Source organism: Cydia fagiglandana, chromosome 2 (assembly GCF_963556715.1).
Source record: "Cydia fagiglandana chromosome 2, ilCydFagi1.1, whole genome shotgun sequence".
NCBI classification, from domain to species: domain Eukaryota; kingdom Metazoa; phylum Arthropoda; class Insecta; order Lepidoptera; family Tortricidae; genus Cydia; species Cydia fagiglandana.
The window spans coordinates 8,657,665-8,683,585 of NC_085933.1; the positions used below are offsets into that span (position 1 = coordinate 8,657,665).

The 25,921-nt window shown below is 36.0% G+C and overlaps 1 protein-coding gene across 3 annotated transcripts in view; it reads left to right on the plus strand.

Annotated features, from left to right (window-relative positions):
• The first annotated feature begins 1,391 nt into the window (after nucleotides 1-1,391).
• The window catches only part of LOC134675377 (autophagy-related protein 16-1), a 233,838-nt gene continuing 209,308 nt past the window's right edge, over nucleotides 1,392-25,921 (plus strand). For 2 of the 3 annotated variants that reach the window (XM_063533592.1, XM_063533595.1), the window contains exons 1-9: nucleotides 1,392-1,722; nucleotides 2,190-2,300; nucleotides 3,829-3,994; nucleotides 4,796-4,958; nucleotides 7,671-7,759; nucleotides 8,261-8,311; nucleotides 16,875-17,034; nucleotides 17,351-17,456; nucleotides 17,839-17,984. In XM_063533592.1, the coding sequence (XP_063389662.1) occupies nucleotides 1,629-1,722; nucleotides 2,190-2,300; nucleotides 3,829-3,994; nucleotides 4,796-4,958; nucleotides 7,671-7,759; nucleotides 8,261-8,311; nucleotides 16,875-17,034; nucleotides 17,351-17,456; nucleotides 17,839-17,984 (1,086 nt within the window). In that variant the 5' untranslated portion in view covers nucleotides 1,392-1,628. The remainder of the gene's footprint in view (nucleotides 1,723-2,189; nucleotides 2,301-3,828; nucleotides 3,995-4,795; nucleotides 4,959-7,670; nucleotides 7,760-8,260; nucleotides 8,312-16,874; nucleotides 17,035-17,350; nucleotides 17,457-17,838; nucleotides 17,985-25,921) is intronic. The other variant, XM_063533603.1, reaches the window with a different exon arrangement.

The window sequence follows — 25,921 nt, forward strand, 5'->3', positions numbered from 1 at the left end:
TACATTAAAAACTGTCGCATTTGATGAAGTGGAACTGCTGATGATGATCAGAACAGAACTCTTCAACGACGCATAGTACATGTTTGGTGATTTCGAATTTCGATTTTGACTTGGACTGGGATCCGGACTCATACCCGGATCCGGTTCGGACCCGGACTCGGACTCGGACTCGGACTCGGACCTGGACTCGCACCCGGACTCGGACCCGGACTCGGACCCGGACCCGGACCCGGACTTGGACCGGGACTCGGACCCGGACCCTGACTCAGAGACCCGGACCTTGACCCGGAAAACTACTATGATACCTAAACTAAATAAACCACTATGATTACCTACCATAAAATGTGGGTATGATGATGCCAAACCCCTCCCGCTCAAACTCCCGTACACCGCACCGCATGCGCCGTTAAGTGGATTAGGTTAGGTTTGAACTGCGATCCTCACAGAACCGAACAAAAGTGGGTTAGGTTTGGTTAGAACTGCGAGTCTTACAGAAACGAAATGCTACTAGAAAAGTGGGTTTGATTAGGTTCGAACTGCGATCCTCACAGAACCGAACTGCTATCAGAGAAGTGGGTTAGGTTAGGCTAGATAACTACGACCCTTACGGAAACGAAATACTACTAGAAAGTACTGGTTTTACCTCCTTTTCTACATAGTGCACCATCTACCATAATCTTTCACCGGGCCCCATAGAAGTCGGTCTTTTTCTTAAAAATTATTTCCAGTCAAATCAAAGTGACAGAAATCATAACTCATATCTATGGAGTGTAGAAGTATCTATCTCTACCTTCCATACTCATATCATCACGTCATAAAATTCCGCAACAGGAGGTTTGATACCTAATTTTTTCTATCTTTTCAAATATGGGGTATGACCAAAGAGTAGTATAATATATATAGATGGTCAAGCAAATCTTGTCAGTAGAAAAAGACGCGAAATTTAAAATTTCTATGAGGCGATATCCCTTCGCGCCTACATTTTTTAAATTTGCCGCCTTTATCTACTGACAAGATTAGCTTGACCGACTATAATTATAGAATATACAGGGTTACATTTGAGTCGTGATCAGTAATATGTTTTTCTAACTCCATAAACAACGAGCAATTTAATGCCTAGGGGCATTCTTTTTAAAAATAAATGAATGTCTCCTTTAAGTAAAATGAGCCAGCTTAAGGATTATTTTCCCTCCAGGGCCCGACTTATCTTTCCACCCTGTATACATGGTTAACGCACGTTGAAAAAGCTCTCGTGCGTATGGAGCCTAAATAAGGTGTGAGAAGCGTTTAACTGCAATTGGCATTATAACCTATGGTCTTAGCCAGTCCAGAAAGATGACATAAAAATACTTCGATCAACTGTCACTAGTGTCACTACTGTCAATGTCACTGTCACTTGATTGTAAGATCATTGTAATTTCTACAGATAAATTTTAGAAAAGGATGTTTACGACTTGTTGTACTCATTTAATAATTAGCCAATTGTGATAAATTGGTCTAGTTAACTGTGAAAAATCATTTCAAAATTTCGCGTTACTCGATAAATTTTAGTTTACATTTTATACAGTGTAACACGCTACTTAACAAATGTTTGTTTTGATATCTTCGTACGGTTTTATTCGTTAAAAATGGAAGGAGGAGAGTGGAGAAATAGCATAATAAGCCAGTTACAGGCCCGAAACAAGTATCAAACTGCAGCCTTTCAAGATGTTATAACATTTCGTAAGTAACATAACCTTTTGGCTCCTGTCTTTGTCTAAACTTTCGCTAATAGATAACTCTAGATACATACTGATAGTGTGATACATTACTTGAATATCGCTTAGAGCATCATGACAAAATGTAATCATAATGCTATAGAATATCATTCTGTTTTATTTGATTGAACTCTGTAGGTACTTTCTTCTTATTAGCATTTAGAGATTTGCTACTTAGAGAAAAGTGCAAATTAGAAAATGCATAAATCAGTAGTAATAATAAGCAAACTGTGATGTTGTGAACTATGTACCTATATTGCTACACCCTTTCTAGGGTCCATGTATGTAACATTTGTACTGGTATGTAAATAAAGATGTCTATCTCTACTGATTCAACATTTGTGTGCAGTAATCTTATTTAGTCTGTTTATTTTTTAATGTAATGAAAGTTTTAATTTTACTATACTCAAATTTTTACTTAATGTATTTCAGAAAGCCGTCTATTTGACAATGTCAACACACTTAAGAATGAAAATCTTCAGCTAACGCTGGTTAATGAGAGGATAAGGTATTCGACTTCTGAAAATGGTATATCAAGTGCAGGTTTGTACTCTTTATTTTCTTACCATAACATCGTATTTTAATAGTACACAGCCACCTACTGCTCTCTAATGGGATACATTTGCTTGGATGTGGGTAGTCAAACCAAAAAACATGAAGACAAAGTAACTCTAATTCAATGATCATTTTAATGTCTATTGGCTAATTCTTAATTGACATATTATTAATGTAATGTAATTAACGGTATTTATGTACTTACACAAATACATACATATGTAGGTACATGATATGACTACTAAGTGATAGCTATATAATAGAATAGTTAGGATTTGACAGAATGAAAAAACCGGGCAAGTGCGAGTCGGACTCGCGCACGAAGGGTTCCGTACCATAATGCAAAAAAAAAACAAAAAAAAGCAAAAAGAAAACAGTCACCCATCCAAGTACTGACCCCTCCCGACGTTGCTTAACTTTGGTCAAAAATCACGTTTGTTGTATGGGAGCCCCATTTAAATCTTTATTTTATTCTGTTTTTAGTATTTGTTGTTATAGCGGCAACAGAAATACATCATCTGTGAAAATTTCAACTGTCTAGCTATCACGGTTCGTGAGATACAGCCTGGTGACGGACGGACGGACGGACAGCGAAGTCTTAGTAATAGGGTCCCGTTTTACCCTTTGGGTACGGAACCCTAAAAATGGTGTTTTAGAATGTCATGCAATGATTCATTTCTCAATTTAATGCTCCTTAATTTTAAATAAAATATTTAATAAAATATCTACCCAATTTATCCAGCAATATTTTATCGACTTTCACATTGTAATTAGTGAATAATGTAATATTCTAATTTTAGTTTACAATAAATAAATAAAGTTTACATATAAAACACCTACAGAGGGAGAGGTCAACAACGCTCAATTTAAAGTGCCATTAGTTACTGTTACACATTGTAATTAGTGAATAATGTAATATTCTAATTTTAGTTTACAATAAATAAATAAAGTTTACGTATAAAACACCTACAGAGGGAGAGGTCAACAACGCTCAATTTAAATTGCCATTAGTTGCTGTCATTGTTTACAATTTGTTTTTGCATTTTGTTCATGTTATAAGTTCACAGAATGGATTTAGAATCTCTATTTAATCTTCTAGTCTAATGTTATTTAGAATAAAGTTAGTACTACATCAATTTGTTGACCTCTTTTTACTACAATGACAATGAGGTCAACAAAATAATGTAGTATATAATCATTCATACGCATGTCATGTTTTGTGAGAAATATCTTGTACTATGAATTTCTTGTATAAGTAGAAGCCCTGCCCGTGAATCCGCCCGCGTACAGTTCCGTCTGTAGTATCCTCCTCCTCAGTGAAGCTTAGCATTTAAATTTCACCAATTCATTTAGAAGTTTAACCATATAAATACTATAAATGTAATAGATGTACTGAGTTATTTACAGTTTTATCATTATCACTATAATACTAACTACTGCCACCTGACCTTTTACTGCAGATTGCTAGCATTCCGAAACAAGCAACATTTACAGAAAACTACTACAATCCTTACAGGTGGTGGCAGCAACGAGAGGGTTCAAGCTTTGGAACAGAAGATTCTGGTTCAGCAAGAAGAACTCACAAATTTGCATAGAAGACGCGGCGAAAGCGCTCAGCAAATCATAAACCTAAATGCTAAAGTTCATGACTTGGAGAAACAGCTGCAAGCAAAGGATATTGTGTAAGTTTGATGTAATATGTAGTATTTGATGTCTAGCAGCGCCATCTATGTGAGCGCCAGCTCATATTAATTATTATATAATATAAGTATGATGCAGGGGCGGACGGCTATAGAACTCTATTCCCACTGGCTTTTGAGATGAGAGGGGCAGGGGGGGGGGGGGGGTTGAATATAATCAATTAGTTACTCAGCAGATTTTCAGCTGTTATAAAAAAATAATGTAAGAATTAAACTAATAAATATAATTTTACATGCAATAGAAACAACATTTTGTACTTACCCAAACACTGGCTTTTCTTGGTCTAACTCTAGTATTAGTATAACAGGAATCTACTCAACTGGCAACAGTAGCAACTGAGACGATTCTAGTGACAACTCATACATTGAAATTCATCAAATAGTTTAAGTTGTAGGCTATGTCAAAGAATCAGACATACATACAAATTTCGACGTGCGGAGCTTCTCACGTTTTCGCGGTTGGCGCACTGATGCGGATCCGCACACCGCTCCGGTGTGTGAGTGACACAGCACTACGAGTATGCTCACATAGAGCGATTTCCTGTTCGCAAACCGGAGAGGAGTGGTCTTCGCCAGACGCATGTGCCCGGTGCTCGCTGAATGCTTTAAACATAGTTTAAATACCTATAGTCTACTTTGTGCGCGAGGGCAGAGGTTTTCCAACATTTCCACCCATCAAACTAGAATATATTTCATAAAAATCGACATGTCTATAATCAATTGCTCTATTGCTGCTTTATATCGTGAGGTAATAAATCTTATTAACATTATTGTTCTCTCCAGTATTTCAGAAAACACTGCCTTGATAGCTTCTCTTCGTGCCGAGATTCAACTTTATGAAAACAACATGACTGAACTAGAAGGACTAAACACTGTACTGAGAGACGAGCACCAAGCCTTACAAATCGCGTTTGCAGCTATAGAAGAGAAATTGAGGAAAGCACAGGTATGTTGATCAACATTAATTTAGAAAATAATTTACATTTATCATACATTCAGCCAAAAGTAGATCAAGCTGAGGAAACACACGGATCTCTTCAGCTTAGAGCGTACGTCTCATGGTTGAAGCGTCATACTTACTCGAAACAGACCTGCTAGCATGAGTAGTGTTCTCGCGCGCGAATCCATACATCTAGCGCGATTTGAAGTATGGACACGCGTGCGAGAACGCAACTCAAGGCTCGTTTAGACGATGCGAAAACTCGCATGCGAGTTTCATTACATTGCGCTATTTGATTGGTCGGCTGAATAGGATGCAACCAACAGTCCTCAATGAAACTAAAATCGCATGCGAGTTCACGCACAGTCTAAATCAGCCCTTGAGCTAGCCGGTCCGATATACGTAGCAAATATTCGTGAGGGACCTGCGAGCCCCATCATTGTTGAAGGCGCTACTTACTATTTAATTTAGTTAATTTTAGTAACAAACTTGGTCATTAACTGAGGCTCTAAAATCTAAACTCAAGGTTTGCCAGCGTGCGATGGAGCGTAGTATATTAGGTGTTCGCAGAACTGATCGGATCTGAAACACCGAACTACGCTCCAGAACTAGAGTTGTAGATGTAAGCGTCAAGACCGCTAAGCTTAAGTGGGACTAGGCCGGACATGTCTGCCGCATGCACCCAGAAAGGTGGGCCAAAATGGTTACTGAGTGGGACCCACGGAATACAGTAGACGGTGCAGGCCGGAGTTTAAGCAGACCGAAAAGGAGATGGCGGGACGACTTGGACGCATTCTACCCCAAATGGTGGGAAAATGCCGATGACAGGGTCGAGTGGAGAAAACGAGGGGAGGCCTTTGCCCAGCAGTGGGACACCATGGTAGGCTAAGAAAAAAAAATTAAGTAAAATTGGTGGATAAAATTAACAAAAACATGTCATCACTGGATGGCGGCGGTGCTACTCACGGCGTTGTATGAGGGTCAGTCTTCTTTATTTGCTAGACTCTGCTCGGATTGAGCCAGCTGGTAAATGATGTAGGTATTGGGATTACAGAAAACCGGTGGTGTATGTGGTTTAGTCTTAGTTTAAATTAATTGAGTCAGCTAGCTAATTTACTCAGCTTTTGCCTCTACCAGACTTGGCTGACTACATATTATTATTTTATAAAGCCCAATGTAATATGCGAAGCACAATAACTGGGTAAGACTTCTTCTGATCTAGGTACATTAATATCTTAAACATGAATATAAACATTAATAGTCATGCTTAGGTTCCAAATAATTTTCTAATTCTAACAGTTTATATTATGGCCACCCTTAGAGCCACTGAGGTAATGGAAAGGGCTAGACACAATCTCTACTACTTACTCTTTGTTACAATCCAGTGACTGAAATACTATACGGTAAACAACTTATTTTTTTGTAGATGTTTTTGTCAGATATTGATACAATTTGGTAGGCTTGAAGAGCTCATCATTCTGGAATAAAAACGAAATCCCAATTTGTGACAAAAAATCTACATACCTTTATAAATGTCAGTGAGTTACGATAATTCCATACATTTGTAACCCAATGGAAGATTTTGCAGGACATACGGTGAACTTGCGCTTATGCTGTAGGTACTTACCTGGAGAATAGCACGAAATTTTATCATAAGCTGACAAAAATGAAAAAACTACAACAAAATAAAAATAGACCCAAATTTTTTTATGTGCTATTAGGTATTTGTTAAACAAAACACCTTTACACGTTTTACGTACAACGTTACATTTGATTCTCTGCCCCAATTCTACGTGTGCGTGTGCACACAATTTTGAGTTGAATGGTCAACAACGTAAGCTCCAATTTCGTTTTTGTTTACACAAAATATTGTATTTTTGGACTAGTAATTTCTAAACTAACATTTCATTTTATATCACTGGAACTTTAAAATTTTATAGCATCATTCAAAACTTGGCAGTTTGCCAACGTATTTTTCTTCGATATCCAGCGGGATTCCGATATTGTTTCTGTCTATTATTTATGTTCACTATATAAAGCTGCCTATACATGTTTATTAAAACCTATTAAATATTCTCGATAAGTAGGTACCTAGCTACGAAACGTAACTAGTAGGTAGTAGATTTAGACGCGTTGGCGATTTTCTAGTCTCCTTAAAAAATAGTTACATAAATTAGATTGAATGAGCTAACCCCTTTTGCAATAAGAAAAAGCGTACATCGCAGTCCTATTATAAATCCTATTTATGACGCTGTAAAAATAAACATATTATATTGCATGACTTTATGTGGCTGCCCTTGTGCACAATGAATAAACAGTTCATGCCAAAACTGAGAGCAACATTGCCTGTTCAGTCTAGTCCGAAATCTGTAACCGAGCGCGCCGGGCCCCGTGGCTCGTTTCGTGAAAATAGGTGTTTCGCGAAAAGTGTACCTGGGACATACCCACTTGTTGTGAATACCGTCAGACTCTTCTTTTACTTACTCTACCACTAGTTAAGCGGAGTACGATTACCTCAGGATATTTGGATTTTATCAGTGTTGTTATATAAATCTTACAGTTACCTAAATAATATTTAAGTCTGTGTTAAACATCACCACCGAGTTAATAAATTATGAAGAAAGTCTTCCTTAGTCGGGTACCTATCATTGTTGATACTTTTGTAGGGGTACTTATTTTTAGAAACGTGTGTATAGTGAAATACATTATTGTTTTCAGGACGAAAATCGGACGCTCGTTGAAAGACTCATCAAATACAAATCAAAAGATGCCGATAAAATGAACGAAGAGAACGAGCATTTTCTCAAGTAAGATGAATTTCTTTTATAAATTAAAATTGTTAGTTAAGCATGACTTTTACTTGCAGTTGGTAAGATTTTGACATTATATTATTGCCAACATCAGATGTACCGATGTGCGTTGAACCAAATCAGTAATTGTGGCATTATTGTGTGGGGCATTTGGTTTATAGCAAAGTCAATGCGCTTGTGAATAGTTTAAGCAATTTATTTAACTGTATGTTGCTGCTGTTAAGATTATTGTACACTGCACCGTAGACTGTATGCTTGTAATGTTTTATTTAGCTTGTCTAAAATGTAACTGAATGAAGTGTTAGAGACATCACAACTCGTTGTCATTTGTGCTAAATCACATGTTGCCACATTGTAGAATGCACATTGACTAGCCTATTTGTGCTACCGGTTCCGTGTTGTGATTAGAGTGGGTCGTGTGTGTGCCATGCGGCTTAGAAAGCTTGCATTTTATTCATGATTTTGTTTTTGCTTCTTTTTGTTTAATTTCTTCAACAGGTCAAGCCCTACCGCGTTTCTCATCAACACGTTTGGTAGAGTTAGTTTCGGGTGAGTTTGGCATAATGTGAATGCAGATGTGGTGGTTTGAAGGCATTGTGGCGTTCATAATTGAACATATACTATACCTCTTCATGAAGTGGTCCATTTATGTCTTAACTGCACTCTGAAACTGACTCATTTTCAATTTATGTGTATGTACATTTCATTGGTTATACATATGTGTACCTACTGTTTTAATTTCTCTCATTTTCACTGTTTTTGTCACAAAATTAAGCGGGCGTAGAGGAGGGTAAATTTTCAGATTCTGTCAAATTACCCCATTTCACGCACAAACGCAGCTCACGCACACTACCTCAATTTACTGGGACAGGTCAGTGACCCCTAATGTTTTTTTTAAAGATGCTGTTTCGAGTTTAGTGTTAACTACTGACCTCCTTTGAGGAATTAAAACTGTCAAACTTTCCTTTGTGAGAAGACAGAGAAAAAACACTTTTTATATATAGCTTTCCTTGTTTGTTCATGTCATGTCATAGGTATGTGACGTATTAGGTAATAATTATTTATTTTCGTTGTTGACTTTTGTATTAAGATAGGTACAAACGGCGACGCTCTTAACTGTCCATCGGTAGACCTTATGCCTTTTGTAATAAGGTTTACGAACTGTCAGTTAACAGTGTGGTGGTGTGCGATGGTAGGTATGCGGTTTGTAGACATAGACCAAATTAAAACTAGGAGTTTTATTATTAAAGATATAAGAAATCGTCTATTTTACCTACTCGAAGTGAACTACTTATATCTAAAATTATCCCTTCATTAGTTATATATAGGTCGTGTAACATATTTTTTACAACTAAACACGCTTATTATATTTTACTTATAACTTAATTTTTAAAGCTCTATTGATAATAAGGCTTTAAAAACATCTAATAGAATGCAGGTACTACGCTTATACTTTTGTAAGTCAGTAAGTGATGCTTACTTAAAACTTATCGGGAAATCTAAAAACTCATAATTGCCAATATTAAAATATTTAAATTTACTATTCCATCTCATACGTTCAATAAGGCCCGGGACCGGGCCTTGTCACCTGCACTGACAGAGGGCCTTTTTAGCCCCACATAATATTAAAGAACTGTGTCCCGGATAGTATGGGTTCTGGGCCATGACCATGACGCGTCCCGAAGTAACTTATACAGGGCGTAATCGTTAAGTGTAGCCAGGCTATAATTTCGTAAATATAACAGATATCAGAAAACTTCAAATTGTTATCGAAAGTGCGTTACCCAATGAGTAAAATTACATTAAGGGGTCATCCATTAATTACGTCACACGTTTGGGGGGGGAGGGGGTCAAGAAAATGTGACATGTTGTGACATGGGGAGGGGGAGTCACAAACACTGTGACGTCACTTTAACTTCATCACTATTCATCAGTAACCGAAAATTAATTTATATTTTTTTATTCGCAGTACATTTAAATAATGAGGTTTTGGAAGTATGTAGGTAATTTTCGTTCCTAATTGGTTTTGTGTTATAAAATTATATATATTAATTTTACCAAAAATATTTTTTTTAAGTAATGCCGAGTTAGTACTGCCGATTTCGTTGAAAACAAAATTACCTAAAATGTGACGTCACATCAGGTGGGGAGGGAGTTGCAAAATGTGACCAAGTGTGACAAGGAGGGGGGGAGGGGTCAAAATACCTAGAAATTCATGTGACGTAATTAATGGATGATCCCTAATAACTTTTTTAAATAAAAGCAGAAATATCCCAAACATTAACTTCAAACCCTCCCATACATTTAGTACGACGACTCATCCCTCACTGTAATAAAATAATAAAACTACCGTTTATGAAATAATAAATCTATTATTTCATAAACGGTAGTTTTATTATTTTATTACAGTTTATCATCGCAAATAATGAATCTCAAGCAGTTTTATCTCTTACGACACCAACGTTCTTTGAAGGGTGAGTCGTCGTACTAAATGTATGGGAGGGTTTGTGAGTTAATGTCTTAGAGTAGAGTTAATGTCTGGGATATTTCTGTTTTTATTTAAAAAAAAGTTATTAATGTAATTTTACTCATTGGGTAACGCACTTTCGATATCAATTTGAAGTTTTCTGATATCTGTTATATTTACGGAATTATAGCCTGGCTACACTTAACGATTACACCCTGTATATCATTAGATAGTTCATAGCCTATATCTATAGAATATATCGTTCTTATGAGCGTATTTGGTGGGCATACCTTATAAGTTTCAGTACAGGAAAAAGTACATATGAGCTGTACTTTTAATTGTTAGTACAATCGGTATCAAATAGATAGTGAGGGCCAAAGTGACCAAATATAGCTATAGGATCTAAATGTGAACGAATAGGGTTAGGTGAGGCATATAACCACCTTTATTTTAACTGAAATAGTTTTATAAATAATCAGGATATTATTACCAATTCAATTCAATATAGATTTCTCATTTGTTCATGTTTCTTCATATACCAAAATAGTTATAAAAATATTCCGGCGCTTTTGAAAAATACACGTTTTATAAAAAAACCATACCATGTTGGTTCGGAACCGGGCCTTGTTACTTGCACTGTCAGTGGGCCTTCTTAGTCATAGTACAAGTTCAAGAATAACAGAGAATATTACCGGGCCTTATTACCTTTTATCATGAATTAATTTCATCTTCAATTTAAATGGTCTAGTAAAATAAGGCCTACATGAGTCATGGAAAAACAAATTGTATTTTATTTAGAAAGTACCTATATGTTGTTCATATTCTTCAGTAAGCTGACCTCTAAGAGTCTATCTATTATAATTTTTTTTTTTTTTTTTAATAATAAACTGATCGGCGATTGGCTCTAGTCACACCTGATGGAAAGTGAAGACAGAGCCTAAGATGTAGCTCACCGGTTCAGTAATAGCCTATTCACTCTAGCTTTAAAGAGACCGAGGTCATATTTTTCAGGGAATACAGATGCCGGGAGCGCATTCCATTCCTTAGCCGTCCTTACCAATACCTTATAATAATTAATGTAGATTGACAGTTTACTTAGCAAATTGTACTTTTACCTTTAGGTTTTATGTCGGAAATATCTCACCCAATTTGTACTGAAACATAAGCATTTAAGCGTAATTAATGATGTTTACTGATTGTTAATCTTAAATATAGGTACCTACTTAATATTATGAAGGGCACTTATATTATTTTAGCGGACCGAGCGGATGTATATTTTTGTGGACCACTTTTTTATTTAAATAATTAAATTGTAATTCATTTCATAAAAGGTTATTACAATTAGGGATATAAGTAGATACCTCACCTATCTTATTACAAAGCATTACAAAAATGTCCAAAGGCCAAAGCCACGCTGATAAGACATATTACCTTATAAACGACCTCATAAATATAAACGTTCACTGAAAAAAACCAAAGGCATTTCTCATAATTTTATTTCGTTACTGAGTTATCGTTTTGCACCGAATATCAATGAAATAAAAGCACGTTGTTGTTTGATAGATACATTTATATAAACATCGTCACATGAAACCAACTCGTAAACCAGATCACTGCTGGTATTGTCTTTAAATATCGTTCTTTCAACTGATAATATAGCCACAAAAACTCGCTGAGACTGCAGGTCGAGTCTTGATTTCAATTTCTTGATGATATATCATTGAATTAACTTTCAGAGCTCGTGATAGCTCTGAGTATAGCAACAGAACTAGTTGAAACTATGAATTTTATTGCTGAAATTATGTGAACAACATTGCTCTGTCTTCATAAATAAAATTTGAATAATTTATATTGCTTAGGCTAAAATGTGAAGAATTTTGTTGATAAATTGTTTATCTAGTATATTGACATTATGTCATATATGTTTTTAAAATGACGTAACATGAATACCAGCACAATGAAAATTTATTCCAATAAGAAATAACAAATCTTCAAACTTTTTTCATTTTAAGTGAATTAGGAAGCCGCTAATTACACTGATTTGGTTGTATTCATATATTTTATTAAATAATTTGTTATATTTTTTAAGTATTATGACTTGTGAATAAAAAGAAATCGAAATTTTAATGACTCTAGATCTCCGTGTGACGTTATTTATTTACCCTATTTATTTTGAACACAGTTTTTCACTGGTATCATCATTCGTATACGGATATGAATTTCTGTCAATATATATTCAAAATCGAAATGTCAAACTGGGAGATCCTGGTACGCGTCCGCTTCGAACCAAGCCCAGCGGGCATCTGATTGAAAGGAGAATTTGACAGATATGGCGGATGTATGGAAATTTTACGAAAGTTTACGTTTACGATTGAATTTCTCTGTAGCCTTTAGGAGGAAAAATAGGAAAAGCCTGATTCGTTGTAGTCCAGTTATCTGGCTTTCGAAATCACTCGATTTTATAGCATGAGCATCGATTTTTTTATACAAATTTTACTAAACGCTGACACTCGTTCATCTCGTTTTAGGTACAACTTTGCATAAGTGTATTTATTATATTGTAAAATATTTCAGATTTTCAAGGGTGATTCGTTGTAAACACACCCTTTGGGATAATAATGACATTTATTATAATTTTTTTTATCAAGAGATGTGAACGCTAGCGACTAAACGGTGACTGCCTTTTTCGCTGATTTTGCTCGATGCAGTCTTAATAATCCAATATTTTAAAATCAAAACTAAAATGGGTCTGAATTGTGTATGAAAAAGAAAGCAAGTAATTTTAAGATATAAGTCATATAAGTATTTCTATATGCGATTAGGTTGTTTTATGCCGCCAGTTCACACTCTGCCCTATTTGCCGAAATATTTATGTTGCGTATCTTTCATTGTACTCTTAAGAAGCAAAGGAGGTGATGAATATTATATAATGCGTAAACAAGTGAGTTACCTACGAATTATTATCATAATCGTGAAACTTTAAAACAATATCCGGGTGTTTGGTACATCGTTTGCCAAATTAAAACGGCAAATAATTTGAGTCATTTGCTATCTTCTCAGGCCTAGAAATTTTTGATTTGGCGCACATTTTTTTTTTTCACTTCTATGCCAGTTTTTCATAAATTTCAAATTTTTACTTGCGTAGTAGTAAAAAAAACCATGGCCAATTTTGTTTTTCTAGATATGAGAAGATAGCGAATGACTCAACCTATCTGCCGTTTTAATTTGGCAAACGATATACCAAACACCCTGTAGATATAGTATTTTTCACATAGCTTCGGTACGGTGACAGCTGACACCCCAATACAATTTTGCGTTATCAACTTATCAGTTTATAAATTGTATGGAGATGACAGCTATCACCGTACCAAAGCTATGGGGCAAATATAGCCTACGGAAATGTTTTAGTACATATGTGACCGCATTATGGTAAAAAAAATCTAATCAGTGACGGTATACGATGACAGTAATAGCTCCGTACACCTGATAGAAATTAGTTGAGGAGTAATTTAAACTGCAGAATGGAATTTATTTAAACGGCGCGTGTTGACCAGACTTCATGAGGCCAGTATGAATCGTGAATTAGTTGGGTGCAACAAATTGTTGTGGTCACCGCGAGGCGTGAAACTATAAAGATATCAGGTAATTATAATCTGGCAAACCACAAGTAGCGCAAGTTCGATCTCCCATAGTAATTTTGAATGTCGCGCCTTCTTCCAGTCAAATTTGTTTTGTCAGGCTATACTTTGTTTAGGAAGGTCTTATAATACCTATATGTATACGACCAGAATCCTGGTCGTATACATAGGAATCAATATATTTTTATGTACAGTCAGCAGCAGAAGTTGCTAAGCGGATGAGGTGTTCAAAATTACCTTGACACGCTCTTATTCTCTTAATAATAAAGTTGCGTAACACTTCGTCCGCTTAGCTTAAGTATTTCCGCCTACTTCTGGAGCATTCAACGGGCTGTCCCGTACAAACGCATTTTATTTCCTGCGTTGCGACTTTTTTTTGGGCATTTAAAGCAGGCGATTATTGTTCTCTGCATATTTTTGACCATTTGTCATAGAAAAGGAAACTCTTATACCTGCAAATCTTCAGAAAATACGTACGTACGGGACAAACGGTAGACAATTTCATGGAATGCTCCTTCTGCTGCTGACTGTATCTTCCCTTTTAGCCATTTATTTAGGTTCCTACCGGAAACATATTGACAAACCCACAATATACATAAATACCACTAAATCAAATTGTAATTATCTGTTTATAAACACTACACTGGATTTCGTCTCAATTGGGATAATATTTATAAGCGGGTTATAATATAAGTAGGTTTTGTTTTTATAACTAATTAATATAAAGTAGTAGTAACTATTAGTAGTTTATAAATATGTAGAGGATATTATTTCTAGCCTTGCAAAATATTTTATGTTTTTAATAACATAGAGAACATATTAAATACATAACCCTAAAAATATGGTTAGGTTACTAATACCCTGTTTGCGATTGTATCTTTCACCAGTTTGAATCCATGTCCACTGTGTAAAACTTCACTATACATATACGATTTAGGCACACACATTGTTTTACTTATGTTTGCATGATTGGCTGTTTGATTTTGTTGATAGTTAATTATATAGGTATGTATAGCATGAATCTTGATATTGCATTTTGGCATGAAATTCATTCAATGTAACGGTGATCAAATTAATTTAGGGATATGGCGCGGAATAAGAGTGTAAACGTTTTGCGTCAATTAGATCATCATCATCATCACTATTTAAGGGCTATGCTCTTGTCGGTGGAGTAATCGCCACTCCTTTTTAAGGGGCAAGATGGTTGGCCACCTGATACGGCACGACAGATTCTTTTTAAACATCCTGGAGGGCAAGATTGAGGGGAAAAGACGCAGAGGAAGGCCCAGGCTCACATATCTCAGCCAAATAAAAGAAAAAGTTTCTGTCGTGTCGTACGAGGGAGTCAAAAGGCTGGCCCAGCAAAAAGAAGAGTGGTCAATTAGATACCCTGAAAAAAATAATTATGTTCAAAATTTTGCTTGCGACGTCGCTGGGCTATACTCGTATCACTAGCTGTTTTATACTATAAGTTTTTAGCATTAATAAGAACTTTAAAGAAGTTAAGCGATCTTGACATGTCTTTTAATTGAAAAACGCTTTTTAAAAATCAGTAACTCAGAAGAATATAAATGACCGTATTAGATTCATATTTGTTACATATTTGCCGTAACTTATTTTTAAAATGTGTTTTTCAATTAAAATAACGTCAAGATTGTTTACCTTATTTCTAATGCTAAAGAAAACGAACTATACAAGTGTACTACCATTGCATGCAGGGTTATGATACTCGTATAAGTATTACTGAAAATGATTGGTATTTTATTTAATCTATTTTTTTGATTGCATTGGCCTTTGCTTAAATGTGTCAAAGTCATAGTTCAACAAAAAAACTAAAATTTTGCGTTATCCTCCTCTTAAGGCCTTAATTTTCTAGAATTTCGATCGCAGTATGGAAATACATGAATAATAGAATTAATGTAAGTTGGTCGATTTCTATTCGTACCTACTTATAGATTGACTTCAAGATCCACATATGTGAACATTGAAATTATTCAATGCTCAAATAATTATATTTATTTAAATGTTTATTACATACTTACTGAATAAAACACGTATATACGAACGTTGTCATGCATACAATATATTGAGTTTCCTTATTGCGCTAAATGCGCATTTGATGTCAATAAAGATGTATGACATGCGAGTATCGCAATAATATCTACAATTTGTGATAATTGAAACATGCATTATGCTATTTGACTCGATTTTACATAATACCTGCTTACAAAACCACGAATTGACGTATTTTTCCCTAATAATTACGTTAAAAAAGAATTCATAGACGCACTAATTATTTTCTACAGTAGGTAGCATTCGGGTATATTTGTACTAATCGCGTACCCGCGCGTGATACAGTGTGGACATTAATTTTGCTACTCAGAAGTATCACAACATATATGTATATACAACATATATGTATGTTGTGTATTGCTTGATATTTGTATAGTTATAATCAATTGTTATTTCCCTACTTGACGATCATAATATAAATTCGTATAGATTAGTGTAAAATAATTTATATTGTAATTTTATATTATGAAATAAATAAATCTAAATCTAAATCTAATCTAAATCTATGCGTTTAATTTTCACACTTCGTTGGAATTTCAGGTAACTTATAAAATGGCCAACACCATAATATACAAACTAAATTTATTTGTTGTTCACTTATCGTGTTTATATAAAGTTTACGTCAATATTCCTACAATTTCATTTCATGAATATTTCACTTTGGTGCTATTTTCTTCTTTGCAATTAACATGACTTAGAACTGTTCTAAGTATAAGATCGTTTATGAAATTGTCTGTGGTGTGTTATTTTTACTTACTTCATATATCCTTATCCTTAAGGTTAGCATGTTGCTATGATCTCTAATTCATTTGCTTTCAGTAAGGAGCTTCGCCGGAAAAAAAACATGCTCTACAGGTTTTGGCTTAATCGACGAGCTGTAGTAACGTTATGAAATTAATTTCTTTATATTAAATTATTGTATCGTCTTTTTCAGAAAAAAGAGCGACAGGGTACGGAGAGAGTTGGAGGAAGCAGCCAGAGAAGGTGGCAGTCGGGGCAGCATCGGATCGGCGGGTAGTTCGGCGGAAGATAAAATCTTGGATTCTATGCCGTTTTATGCCACAGCTTTGCCGACTAAAGTTGCATTACGATTCGTAAGTTGCATCTATTTTGTTCTTATGACAATATTGTGCGCGGTAAGGCGAATATCACAATGTAGTTTGATTCCATCAATTTCTAGTAACCAAACCCGATCGCGAAAAAAAAATTTACCCTCCCATAGAAGTTTTTTCTAGATTTTGGAGATTGTCCCATAGTAAGAGGTGCTCAGTATAATCCCAAAACCTCCCTCACAACGGGAATGTACTTATTTTTTGGCCACCCTGTATGTATATTTCCAGTTTATTTTTTTGATGCAATTTTTCTTACGGCGCCTTATGATACAATGTAATCGTCATTCCTCATTTTCAGGACGCGCATGAGGGAGACGTGAATGCGGTAAAGTGGAGCCCGACGGAACGAACGTTAGCAACGGGAGGATCGGATAGAAAAGTCAAATTATGGGACTTGTCTAAAAGTGAGTTAAAAACCGTTAAGTCTGATTTTAGACTTTCGACACAGCCTTATGTGATGTTAAACCAATATTTATCCAGCAGATACGTCTGCGAGCGATACTACAAATTTTATTTTAAAAGAAAAATGGATTTATTTTTGTAGACTTCATCTATGGTATACATTTAAGTCTGTGGATCTAGTCGTTTGTGAGTTATTGCAAAAAATCTTCTTTTCTTAGTAAAAAGACGTAGTGTACAAAGCGCTGCAAAGGTACTCCCTTATGATACTTACCCACTAATAGCCCCCGTTTGGTCTATTTGACAGAATGATAACTACGAAACCCTACACTGAGCATGGCCCGACATACTCTTGGCCGATTATTATTTTATTTATTGCATTGGCAGTGGGCACGGTGGAGAACAAAGGCACACTAGTCGGCTCCAACGCCGGCGTCATGTCGGTCGACTTCGACTCCACCGGGGCGTACCTCGTGGGCGCTTCCAACGACTTCGCGAGCCGCGTGTGGACCGTCGCCGACCAGAGACTGAGGGTGAGTCATTTATATATAACCTCACTTTCTTTTATAATGGAGAATCAGTATAAGTTTTAGCCAAGATGCCAATCGCTTACGCTCCGTAGTGATCAAAACGCAACTGTAACTGTCGCACTAATATCACAGAATAAATAATAGTACTAGGCACAGAAGACTCACTCTCTAACAAAACGCATCTGATACGATCAGGACAGATATGGCCGCTAGGTGGCGACAGCGCCACGCGCGGCTTAAGGCTTTCCCCAAAATTGGGGTGGAACGGGTGTACTTTTAGCTACCTGTAGCAAAGCGACGAAATCGCGGAGTGAGTCACGCCTGCTAATATGGAAGAATGATAGAGACACATAGCTTTCCGTTGTAGAAGCGATAGCGATTGTACCCTTGGCTAGGCCGGCTGAACGGATATGATTGGTCGTATATGTCTACGTGACATCATGATGAAGACAGTGTCCGCCTCTTTCAATCGCGTACTACATATTCAAAAGTGACAGTTATTTCATCGCGTGGTAAAGGCCTTAGAATTCGCCTGCTGGTCTTTCAAGGGTGGATATTTCTTTTTGTTATTCTGTCTCATCGGCCAGGAAAATAGTAGTATAGTTTGTTAGATGAAATGTTGTACAATCATCTATTAGGGTGCTTAATAGATATAGATGGCCCATTGTAAAAAGGCATTAAGACTGCCTTAAAAATGCATGTTTAGTTAATTTAAATACCGTATAAACCGGTACGGTGTGCGGTTCGTATAAACCGGGGTTTTAAGGGTGGCCCAGGAGACCGTAACCATGACAACGAGTGACAAGAAAAAGTTGATTCAGCCTCAATAAAGGTGGAAGCCGTGCAAAGTGGAGGAGATGACGTTGGAAATCAGAGCCTGGGCTCGCAGCAGTGGCTGAGGAAGTATCGGCGATGAACGTTGTTTTCTATATTCTACTGTTACTTTTTTAAATCGTTTTCCAGATTATACGCTGGTTATTATTTGGTCATTAACAGTCAGTCGCGTCAAACAATGACAGATATAACTGTACGATTTAACGTACCTAATTTGAGTATGTTAATATTATTACGAACAGTAGTGTAGATTCCGGTTTCTTCGATTCACGACACTGAAAATTAATAAACTAAGGTAAGCCGAGCCTCTCTCCCATGTCTGAGCACAGTTTGTACAGTAAATGCGCATCCCACCAAAAACATTTTCATGTAATATGTTGCCAAGACGAAACCGTAAGGCTCGCACGGTCAAATAGTTATCAGATCTAATGTAGAGCCAAGCTTCTAACTCTATAAGCTCTAACTTCACAAACTCTACACCTTAGTCCAAATATGTGGCTGGGCCGCTTTGTTACCACAAGAACTATTTATGAGGTGTCAAAAAACAACGAAGCACTTCAGAAAAGGCAAGTAGTGGCCTTGCCCTTCGCTTGGCTCGTCTTGGCTACAAGAAACACTCACGTACAACTAAGATGTCTAAGATCTCTCTGTGATGTATAATAAACATCTAAGATGTCCATTCGCCGAATACCGATAAGCTAGAAGTATTTTATTATTATTAGACAAGTGATAATTATCATTCAACATGAGTAGTTCTGGTCGGTAGAGGAAAGACGATAAGAGCCAACAGGAGTGGTCATTTCTCCATACAAACGTACTCGAATGTTTCCTCCGTGGGTTTTGATGCTAGAACAATGATTTTTTCAACACAGATTAATATTATCAATATCTACCCTAGAGCCCTTCAAAAATGACCAAAATGGCCTCATTGACTAATATGCCGCAATGAGAGGCGTAGTATTCAAAACTGATATCAATTACCCAAAAAAGCAAAACGGTCCGAGACAGATATTTTCATAATCATTTAGATTTCCAAACTTGGTTACGATTGGTTAAGTTTTGGAAGAGGAAACAGTCGAGTGCGAAACCTCAATTTTTGAGATTTTTACGCAGGATTTTTCGCCTTGTCCTTATCGCACTAGTTTTAGAAGCCGCTTCCGTTAGCGAAACGGGTATATTTACCTAAAATATTTAAAACTCAGCTCCTGTTTCGTCATAATCTCTTAAAACAGAACTATTGCAGAACAGAAAAGTGTCCAGCTGTCAGAGTAGAGTAGCTAAGAACGTATCTAGGCGTTATCACAGAATAAATAATAGTACTAAGTACAGAAGACTCACTCTCTAACAAAACGCGTCTGTTACGATCAGCACAGATATGGCCGCTAGGTGGCGACAGCGCCACGCGCTGCTTATGGCTTTCCCCAAAATTGGGGCCGAACGGATGTACTTTTAGCTACCTGTAGCAAACCGACGAAATCGCGGAGTGAGACACGCCTGGAGTTATTGACGGAGTGAAGTGGGCTGTCAATGATTTTAATTTTTTTATTAAATATTCTATTAGGTATTGTGGTTCTTTGGCGGACACTTTTTGATACATTGAGATCGTATTCCTTACCTCTACCTTCTATAAACATGAATCTTCTTCATAACATAAATGATGTGTCAGATAAGCATATTCGAAGAAAGTTTAATAACTTAATTTATCACATTCTTAGGGTAACCACAATTAAGCCAAAAATCGGGATGTGTAGCAGCTTGAGCTCTAGAGTAAAGGGAATTAGTGTAGGGAATATGTGTGTAAAATATTAATTTTGTATTACCAATTATGTGTGCGATTGTTTTATGCGATAAACGCAGCGTTGAACGCATGCGATCGCGGAATGTAGAGAAAATGACAATGCGCTTACCGCCGCGTTTACCGCGTAAAACAATATACGGTCGTTAGATTATCTGATTTAAAATAGGTGTCCGGCAAACGCAAACTTAGGTACAATGGTAGTAGAGTTACAAGTTTCAAATATGAAATATGTAACTGAACATTTCACTACTCGTATACACGGTGTAACATGAGTAAACCGAATCATTTTAACAGCGTATTCCTGATCATATTTAGAGACAAAAATGTCCTATAAACTTTTTTTTTAAAACGCCTAGTTTCAGAGATAATATTAATTTAAAAATAAACAAGTTTTTGTTGTTACATAATGTAAAAGGCCTTTTTGATGGTAATGTTGCTGCTATGGGACGTAGTCTAAATATCCTTATTGATAGATGTCAAAAAGTCATAAGTAACACTTTGCAAAAAGAAGGTTTTACGAAAAAAAAGGTAAAAATCAATTTTAAGTACCTAGCAAGTTTACCAATAACATTTATTTTTTATGAACAAATACATTCAAAAAATTGAAAAAACAAAAGAAAAGAAATCTTTTTGGCGAATTTGACCTAAACTCATATTACATTTTTTCCTTCTTTTGACCTCAGAAATGCGTGGTTAAAATTATTCGGTTTCCTCATGTTACACCGTGTATACGAGAGGGACTTTTGTTTTACACACCTATATGCTGACGTAATTTAAGTTATCTTCCTTGGTAGCTTTTTATTGGCAATGATGATTATAGTAATGTGTTTACGAGAACATATATAGCAGATTAATATCTATTATGCTATTAACCTGCTCAATCCTATTATGAAACGAGTCACACGCAACTTTAATAGCTTATAAATTAACTAATTATGCGTTAAGTACGTTATCCGGTCATTTCTTCTCCTGGATTATTCCAGACTTATTTACTGTTAAAACAGTACTACGGTCATAACCAGAGCTCGGATAGGGTGAGCTATTTGCCTTATATATGACATAAGACATGTCAAATTATAAGGCAAATAGCTCACCCTATCCGAGCTCTGGTCATAACTCATAATCATAACCAGTTACTAAATACACAAAGGATAAAATTAATACAAATTTAAAAAATCTACCGATTACGGGTTATGACTTATGAGGAAGTGCCCACTATCAGACCAACGGATGGGTTACAGGTTACAAGTTGACTTCAAATACCTACGTAATACAGAGCATGTGTCTGGCTCAGTTAATGAATACAAGTCATTTGTATTATATTAACTTAGTTCATAAAAGGAGATTTATTATAGCCTAGAAAAGGGTACCAAAAAAGCGGCCAAGTGCGAGTCGGACTCGCCCATGAAGGGTTCCGTAGCAGCAAGTAACATAATAAAATTGCGGTTTACGACATATGACAATCAAAAAAAACTACTTACTAGATCTCGTTCAAACCAATTTTCGGTGGAAGTTTGCATGGTAATGTATGTCATATATTTTTTTAGTTTTATCGTTCTCTTATTTTAGAAGTTACAGGGAGGAGGGACACACATTTTACTACTTTGGAAGTGTCTCTCACGCAAACTATTCAGTTTAGAAAAAAATGATATTAGAAACCTCAATATCATTTTTGAAGACCTATCCAAAGATACCGTTTCGGATTCCGTTTTTTGCCATTTGGCTACGGAACCCTAAAAAACTGGTACAATCGTTTTTAACTCCTGCGAGTATACTCTACTTAATTCTGGTTATCAGTTATATCCCTTCGGGTGGCAGCACCTCCGGTTGAACGGCAGGAGAAATGGCGCGGCCATTTTTTTAAATATGCCTTTGCGTGGCAGAGGCCGCGAGAAGGTTCGGTCATAACAAGCCCGTAATTGGCAGAGACCGTCTCGCGGCATCTGTCCGACGCTGCATTTCGCGCCTAAAATAAAACCGTTAAAACTATGCCTTGCTTGCTCACTCTGGCAAGATGCATTCGTCAATAAACAAGGATAGTATTCCCTAACGGTCGAATTCCCGCGTAAAACAAAGTCACGCGCCAAATTCGCGATAATCACCCGTAGAGGCCCCGCCACTTGACGTATATTTTTCCAAAATGGCTGCGCCACTCAACCGGCTTGTTATGTCTGTCCGTCTCGCGGCCACCGCCACTTACCGTAGAGACCTCGAGGAGGACAATGCCACTCGAAGGGATATATAAATAAATAATAAATAAATATTATAGGACATTCTTACACAGATTGACTAAGTCCCACAGTAAGCTCAAGAAGGCTTGTGTTGTGGGTACTCAGACAACGATATATATAACATACAAATACTTAAATACATAGAAAACACCCATGACTCAGGAACAAATATCTGTATCATCATACAAATAAATGCCCTTACTGGGATTCGAACCCAGGACCATCGGCTTCGCAGGCAGGGTCACTACCCACTAGGCCAGACCGGTCGTCAAACAACATATATGCAACAGTATTAACTTTTATAATGTTGCAAGTATCAATGTCGCTTAATTTAGAAAAAATCTAATGTTTCGGAACCATCCCATTTACGGAATATCCTCAACACGTGTAATAAAATAAATGTGACGTCCCACGGTCAAAGGTACCTTATGGCGGGTATGGAGTTATGCATACCCCAGTAATCTACAATAAATAAGCTATCGATAACACAAAAGATCAACCTCCTAAGTTGCGTAGTTACAGAGATATGATTTTTTGAAAATAATGTTGTGAAATGAGCAACTTTACGATAGAGAAGTTTTAAGTTTAGCCGCCTAAAAAACTATGTTCCTGAAGTAAGTTACATAGTTGACTACAAATAATAATACCTTATATATCTGAGATTAAAAAAATGTTGCGACTTGTTCTGTAATGCAAATAGAAACCTTTGATATCGACTGATTTATGTGTATACTAACCAGTCTCTTGAAAATAAAGTTTTATTTCATTTTCACGATTGATTGCAATGAGCTCTCTTGATTTAAATTTTATCTATTAGAAAACGATACTGAGAGACAGTTTAAGCAAAAAACAATACCGATTTAGAGGTGAAAATGTATTTTCTGACTTTTTCATATAAAATCAGAAAATTGAATATTTTTACTTTTAATGTAACACACAATCAATTTTTCTGAGCACATATGAAAGAAATTCTGTCATTCAAATGAAATAAATCCTAAAACCCCAACTAAATACTATATTTAACCCCTTATGCCACTTTAAACTTACATAACAATAACAGTATTTGCTCCATACATTTACGAAAAGGTACCTTATGGAAATAAATCTAATAATACAACACTACAAAACATCAATCACATTGAAGCTTTTATCTTTTATGAATAGAAAATATTAATTTACATTAAACTGCCACAAATTTAATTGGTTCTTCGTCATAATAATCCTAAAAAAGACAAATAATTTGTATGTAATGAAAAGGTACCTTGTGGTTAAGTTACATGATGAGGCATGATGATGATGGAACAGTTAGGATAAACTAATAATATTTTGGGGTAAAGATGTTATAAATCGTCTATTTCTTATCAATAATATATTTTGGTTGCCATTGAAGACAAGCGGCATTGAGGTTCAATGACCTTAGATATTCCATAAGGTAATGCGTCGGGTATTGGCATTTTTCAGCAAACCAATGGCTGATTTATTGCATGCGACCAAACCAAATGAAGATTATTCTAGTTAAGAAAGACTTGACGAGAGTAACTTTAGTATAATAGCAGGCTACTTGGATTTATAATGTCGGTCGGTATACGGTTATAATATTTGCTAGGCGCCCCAACCAGAACTGAAATTATCAAATTAGTTTTGCATAATGCTAATACAGTTCTCTACCAAACTTCTTTTCCCGTATTGACTAGTTTTTTTGGAAATTTTCAACCTTTTTTCCATAAGGTACCTTTTTACTAAACTCTGAGACGACGTAACTAGGCTTATAACTAACTTATAACAAAAATAAAAACAGGTAAACAAACGTTACGCATTAAGGTTTGAGATCGCACAATAAAAAAAAATTGAGCATTTTTTCACCTCTTTACAAAACATTTCATATCTCCGAAACTAGAAACCCTCATAAGGTACCTTTTCCCGTGGAACGTCACAAATACTTTATCATTACACAAAGCTATTGACACAACATCAAGGTTATTGTCTTCTATCAAAAAACATCGCAGCCCGCCCAGTATCTAACACAAAGAAAAGGAATCCAATCTATGTTCTAATTTCATGCTTTTCGCTAGACTTTAAAAAAATTGCGAGTAATCTGTTAACGCCTATTGAGCAAATTTAGCATGTTGGGGTTCAGTGTTTTACAAAAAATCTATCAACTTAAAGAAACCCTTTAACCAAATAATTTCAAAAGGGAGGGTTAAGCTCATATCATATGTTTTTATTACCTTCGTGTATTCCACCGTAACATCAATAGAACTAAAAACTCCATTAGGAATGACTCCTGATCCCTCATTTCATTAATTAGATACCTAAACCGATTATTTTTATGACGCGGATGACAAAAGCAACGTATGTATCGGTACCTCAGTCTACCTAATTAATCGGCTTAAAAGGATAAAGTTATTTTTCACCACACCAGCTCGGAAAGGCTTACTTTGCACTTCGAAAACGAATAGCAAAGTTGCATTTTATCCACATGTGAGGCAAAGTAATCAAATGCAAATTTTGAGTTGTTTTCTTATGTTGGCTGGTAGAATTGACTTTTAAATGATGATTTTGGATGATAAATATTTAATAACATTCATTTGGATTTGATTTTGTTTGATATTTTACATTTAATATTTGCTTAGGGTTGGTGTGGTGAAAAATTATGTGTTTCACTCGGGGGCAAATTTTGTTTAACCCTCGTGCTTTGAAACCCTCGCAACGCTCAAGATTCCTTTTTTCGAACCACTCGCTACGCTCGTGATTCAATTTTAGAATCTTTCGCTTGCTCGGGTATCAATATTAGCACGAGCGGTTAAACAACAACTTTGCCCCCTTGTAAAACAAATAACTATTTAAAATTCCGTAAGTAGTATAGTCCGGGAGCCGGCTGCATGAAACAAACCTCATCAAAAAATAGAATATACCTACCCTGTAGAGGTACCTGACATTTAGTAGATTCCAACGCACTTGGTCGGCCTAGGCTTAACCTGGCAGATTTTGTACAAATGGCAAAAACGTTGGACAAAAATTCATCAAAAAAAACCTCATCGAAAAATAGAATGAAACTTGTATGGTAGGATACCTGA